General features: G+C 36.5%; 1 protein-coding gene across 2 annotated transcripts in view; it reads right to left on the minus strand.

The window, feature by feature from the left end:
- Positions 1-3,675: 3,675 nt before the first annotated feature.
- The window catches only part of LOC118738722 (1-acylglycerol-3-phosphate O-acyltransferase Pnpla3), a 255,899-nt gene continuing 253,199 nt past the window's right edge, over positions 3,676-6,375 (minus strand). For both annotated transcript variants that reach the window (XR_004992943.1, XM_036469648.1), the window contains one exon: positions 3,676-4,250. Coding sequence is in view for 1 of the 2 variants with exons in the window: in XM_036469648.1 (XP_036325541.1) it covers positions 4,021-4,250 (230 nt within the window). In the remaining variant the exon portion in view is untranslated. The remainder of the gene's footprint in view (positions 4,251-6,375) is intronic.

A 6,375-nucleotide genomic window follows, 5' to 3' on the forward strand; every position in this document is an offset into this window, starting at 1 on the left:
TGCACATTTAAGTTTTTCAGATTGCACCACAAGTCTTTCGATGGTAGGGACGGGTTCAATTTAGAGTTACAGAACAATCGTTTCGCACGTCTTATAATGACGGTAGCTTTGTTTCGTGCTATTTTGTACTGTGACCAAGCAAAGTCAGTATTGTTTCGTCTCCATTTTGTATGTAATTTATTTCGAACTTTTATAGCGGAGCTGACTTTATTATTATACCAGGGACAAGAACTATTCATAGCCTGAACAGCACGTAATGGAACATGATCATAATATAATTTGGTTAAAGTTTTGTTTAGAAAGTCAAGTTTTGCATCTACAGTTTCAACGTACCAAAAGTCATCCAACTAGTAAACAGATCACTAACATTTACAGATTTCAAATCACGATACATAAAAGTAACACTTTCAACAGTACTATTAAACGCAACATCTAATGCACAGAAAATTAGGTCATGGTCAGAAATAAAAAACATTTCGTCGAATTTAAGAACGTGATGTAGACTAGAAGTGATAATAAGATCTAATAGGCTAGGACGCGAATTGTTGGCATATCTTGATGGTACGAGTTTATTGACTACCTCAAGACCTGCAGCAGATACATGGTCAATTAGCTTAGCGGCATAAGTCATTTAAGAGATTAAAATTGAAATCAACACATACAACATAATGCTCATATTCAATCAAAAACATAGATAACTCAACAAAAAACGGATCTAACACGCAACACTTATGGGGGTTATACACTAGTATCTTTGTTACACCAACAACAATTACGAATTCAGTATCAGAGTTATGTGATACTGCTAAAAGCCTCATTTTTAGAGTAGATCTGCAATAAATTGCAACACCTCCCCCTTTCTTAGTTGTTCGATCGAACCGCACAAGGTTATAGTTAGGGATGTGATAGTAGAAGTCCGAAATATTAGGATTGAACCATGTTTCTGAGACGCAGATAACATCAACGCCGGACTCCACAAAAATATTCCTAACATAGTCCAGTTTATCCCAGCTAAGGCTTCGCGCGTTAAAATGCACCACATTAAGGCCACTCGACTGTTTACACATAATATTAATTAAAGCCTTATGGGGCTCCTCAATGCTGGAAGCAGAATTCCTAGCGGGGTTTATACCAAACATACTGAGCTAGAGAAAGGGCAAATACAAAGTGCATTGAACATGAAAAAAACATAAATGCATGTGATTGAAATAAATCAAAGTAGAAAAGAATATAGCATAATAGGAAAATAGCCGAAAGTTACAAAAACATTCATGGACAGAGAGTAAGAGAAATTGTTTGAAATTCACAAAGAAAATAGTAAACAAATAATAAATGAAGGGAACTAGGCTTGAAATGAAAGAGAAAATACATAACGTAACTGACTTAATTTCTGAGCTTGCACAAGTTGGAAAAAAACAAAGTAAAAATCTAACATACGGTTTATGTGTATGTGTAGTTGCTATTGCGTTTCAGTGCTGGTAAGAGAATTAATCTCGGATCTGCTGCTCACTTGCTTAGGCTCTTCGTTTGACTTAAGTCGCACAAAAATTTTCCCACGAATGGAGAACGCTGACACCAATAGTTTATTCCGTCTAAGCTCAGAGGCATATGCCATCACGTCACGCAGCATTTTTGGCAGACTCTCATGCAAATAAATCGATCCATAGCCCGGCATATCAACGTCAGAGAGCGCTAGCGATCTCTTTTTTGATTTGCAGAAAATAGCAATAGATTTTAAGAGATGGTTGCGGTCGTGCGCAGAGAGCAGCTTAACAACAATAGGGCAATTGTTGCTGCTTTTTTGCTTATTTCCTTTTGCACTTCGTATGCGAAAAGCCTCACGCAAAGGCGGTGGCTTGTGCTGCACTGCACCACAAATCTTGGCAAAGAGTTCAGGCAAACACTCATTAGCCGTTTGTGGGATCCCGTTGATTATTACATCTGTGGAAACTGCACTACTTTCTAGAGCACAGATGTGAGTCTGGACAGCGATCAATCACTGCGAAGAGTAAGAACTTCGGTGCACGTGTTCTCCACTGCAGTTACTCCTTTTTCGATAGCTGCTATAGAGCGCTTCAAATTTGCCGTTTCAGCAGCCAACTCACCGATCTTCTGCATAACTCTCTCTCCCGATTCTGTCATAACTGCACTAAACTGTTCGATGATAAAGACTCTCTGCTCTTCCAATTTCTTCTCCATTCTATCAAACATAGCTGATGCAGGTGTTAGAGGAGTCTTAGGGGGAGACGCAGGTTTTCGTACTGGATTTTTTCGCGTTGTCATATTAATTTATCAGGTGAAAGAAGAGCTGGCACAATGCAGGTATATCAGTAGGTCTCAACAGTCGAACTACACACGCACGCCAGAAGATAAACGAATTTTGGTAAATTTCAAAAGATTGCCGAGATAAAAAGCAAATACTAGGGAGCACTGCAAATACACGACCTACTCGTTTGACATTCCGCAACTCTATTATCTATAGCAAATGGCTGCATATCTCTTCGTTTTTGCCTTCCGTTCATGCGGATAACCTCATTGAATATGTGTGATGTGCATTTGACCGGACCTACCTATGGTTATGTATTTCGACCCGCAGAATCCGAATTTGAAGTCAGTTTGGCCAATATACCTCCTAGATTTCGAGAAAGCTTCAAAAAACCGCAAAAAGTAGCGAAAATCGGCAATAAAAAACGGGTTTTTAAAGTTTTCTCGAAATCTAGGAGGTATATTGGCCTAACTGACTTCAAATTCGGATTCTGCAGGTCGAAATACATAACCATAGGTAGGTCCGGTCAAATGCACATCACACTAATTTTTTTTTTTTGCCGGTGTAATTGACGAAAAGCATATTTTGTTGTTCACTAAACATCGTACTGAAGAATGTCGAATGCGCACAGACAGTTTTAAATCATCAGGTCCCTTTGGCAGCACAACTGCCCATTTTCATTCTATTATATTTTCTGTGGTTTGAGCGTAAATGCGAATGCTTAGAATTAGGAAGGCAATTGGTTTGGTCATGTAAAAATTAGCCAGTAACTCTCCAGTAACTTGATCTCCGAGAATTCGCTGTCAGAGAGGAAACTATCTAAAAAGTACGAGAACGCAAAACCAATCACAATTTGCAAGTTTTATTTAGAGATGATAAATTTGTGGTTTACTGGTAGCAGTTTCCTAATAAAACAGGGCTCAAATTGTAACATCCGTCCACGTGATACGTCAGTCGTATAAGCTGAATGGGATAAAGAGTACGTTCAGGTATGTCATAATCCGAAAAATGTGTTTTTACGTGACGAGTAATATGATATGGTATGTGATGGTTTGAGCCCAGTATCTCATGTCTTATTTTATATTTAAATAGGTTTATTTTGTCAATTTCAACTATAAAAACGCCATAAATAATTTCCTTATTAGCTTCAATCGCACTCAGCAACATGCGAGCCGCTGTTTTTAGTGGCAAAAATCTGCTATTTCCCCTCTTAGAAAACGTCAATTTGCTCTCTCAATTTGCCCTACTCGCTTGCAAGTTTTTACTGGCAAAAATTTGCTACTTCCCCTCTTAGAAAACTGTCATTTTTCTCTCTCAATTTGCCCTACTTTGTAAGTTTTTTGGATGCATGAACACCAAAACTAGATAGTTTTGAAATCTTTTGACTACATGAACAGGCATAATAATAGTTTCATTGTAAATTAAGGCTGTTTTCATTTAATCATGATAACTGATTCAATATAAATTGTTAATTTTCAAAATCAACGCTCTCAAATCAAAATTAGCGAAAAAATGGTATTTCCTGAAGGATTTCGCAATTATCTTATGTAGAAAATATACATGTATAATGACCGTACGTATTTAAATAACGTCTGTGTGTATTTAAATAACTATAGGCAAGTAATGAAAAATCTCAATAAGTTAAAACATTAGTATATGTATGTACATAAAATGAATTTTCCATGTCACCGCAATCGCCTTTCTCTTGGAATGGGAATATCAATCCCAATTTGTAGCTACCGAACGTTGTTCGGTTAAAGATATTGATAGGTGTTGTGCTGAATGTTCTTGCTTCTTTGCTGTTGTTTGGCAAAATAGTGATCCACTTCTCTGAAAGCACCAGTTTCGATTTCTAATCCAATATTAGCACCATCAATGGCTTCACATTTGTCTATCTGGTATGCAGTATGAACAGTTTTTGTCGAACTTTTGGATGTGGAATCTGTGAAATCCCATTCGAAAGGTAGTTCATCAATATAAAAGGCTGTTGAAATAGGTAGAGGCAAAAATTAATTTATTTTTCATGTAAACAGTTTTAAAGTTTTTGAATAAGAAAATACTTTTAGTGAGACGTACGTGGATGATAACAAGATTATGAAGCAAAGAGAGTAAATATGTTATGTATAGTACAAGTCGTACAAAACAAATCTACGTATTATAACTACAGGGCGAATGTATTTTAATAGGAACAAACTAAAAATTACAGAGAACAAAAAATAAGGATGTGGCTGAACTTTTACACCCAAAGCTGTTCGGTTCCAGGATCGATAGTAATATGTATACGGGATTCATGAGTCAATGAAGCAGTCATAACAGCTTGCATTGCATTGCAATTAAAAGTAAATATGTATGTATACTTCGAGTCACGATAAAAATACTGTTAAAGCCCGGTTATACAAGAATTGACTTGACTTATATAGACTACGAAACGAATATTCTGCGTGTCATCTATAGCCTTTTCTCTTTCTTTGAATTCCCAGCATTTATACACGCAAAATTGTAAACGTTTAATTTGTTTGGAGTAAAAATGGATACAAAATTACAATTGAAATAAATGTATTAACGCGTATAAAACTCTGATTGTTTTTATTTTATTTGAAAGCATGTTTTTCGATTGCCATAGGGATTGCATTTTTACAAAAAATTATTTTTGTATGGCGTATTTGAAGGATTTGTATTAAAAATAAGTAAAAAAAACACAATATGAAAGCATGATTCTCCCAAGGCTCTCTTTGCACTTAGAAACTTAACTTAGAAAACAAAAATCTATAGTTCTCCAAGATTCTGAGTAAAGTTTTTTTTGGGTAACTACATATACACGATGCCGACAGTGCGGTCTCGTATCCGGAACCGAACAAAAAACGACTACAATTTTCGTTCATTTACGTATCCAAAAACGTTAAAAAATCAACTACAATCGACTCAATTATCATTTATTTTCGTATCCGGAAAACGTTTGAAACGTTTATAAAAGATAATGTTATTTGAAAACAAAAACAAATCAAAAATTGTTTTTGCCATTATTTGTAAGCTTTCAGAAGGTGCCAGTTCGAATACCGTCAGCGCTTCTTTATTTTCTTTTGAACCATGAAAAAGCATCTGTGAGTGCAAACGGAAAGCGCATTGAACGAAAAATTTAATCAGAAACGTTTCCGTTTTAAAACACTTGTCCGCAAGAATGATAGAATACAAGATTGCATCCATGAGAGAGGATTTTTGAGCGTAGATTTTGCGTGACGTCATCTTGGTGCAATTGCGAGAGAGAAACGCCAAAACCCGTAGAAAAATATGTAAACAATGCAGAAAAATATGTTAGTATTTATACTAAATAGTCCAATTTTGCAGGGATCAACAAATATGCAAAGATTAATTAATTAGGAACACGTAGCAATAATTTAACACGTAGCAATAAACCAGCAACTTTCTACATTCACCAAGGAAATATACGTACTAGAATTCACCAAGGAAAGGCTACCACAGTTCCATGTAGAAGCTCATAGCTCACACACATAACACATATGTAGCTCGATTTGGTGTTTAATGCATCTCCTCGCCGTCAGAACTGCTTCCTTTCCTTTCCTTTTGTTTTCACTATTACGCTTTTCCACTGCACACTTCATTTTGCTTTGTAATATTTCAATAATTGTTTAAAACCACGCAGAAATATTAACGCACAAATATTAAAATTGTCATTTGGTTTTTTCGTATGCTCACAATCAACTATTGCACCAAGATGACGTCACGCACACATTTGATTCTGTCAAAATCACAAAGAGCGGATTAGCGGTACCGCGATGGGCGCACCCTCTATTTCTCTCAATCGTGACTTGTCTGTACTTACTAGGGATGTTAGTCCCGGGATCTCGGCCTTTTTTGCGTCCGGGAAATCCCGGTATTATCTGCCAAGAATCCCGCGATTTTCAGGATTTGTAATTTGCACTGGTGGCAATCAGCCCTGCCAGATGTACATATTTTTCGTACGGTACGGATTCACCGTACGGGTTTTTAACTTTCCCTCAAGATGTACGGATTTTTGTACGAATTTTTGGGAAGTTTTCTTCGTATTGTAAAAATTTTCTTGTTTTACACATACCCAGGGCCGAACGCAG

The sequence above is a fragment of the Rhagoletis pomonella genome, unplaced genomic scaffold, assembly GCF_013731165.1.
Source record: "Rhagoletis pomonella isolate Grant_MI unplaced genomic scaffold, Rhpom_1.0 Rhpom_scaffold_00005, whole genome shotgun sequence".
NCBI lineage: Eukaryota > Metazoa > Arthropoda > Insecta > Diptera > Tephritidae > Rhagoletis > Rhagoletis pomonella.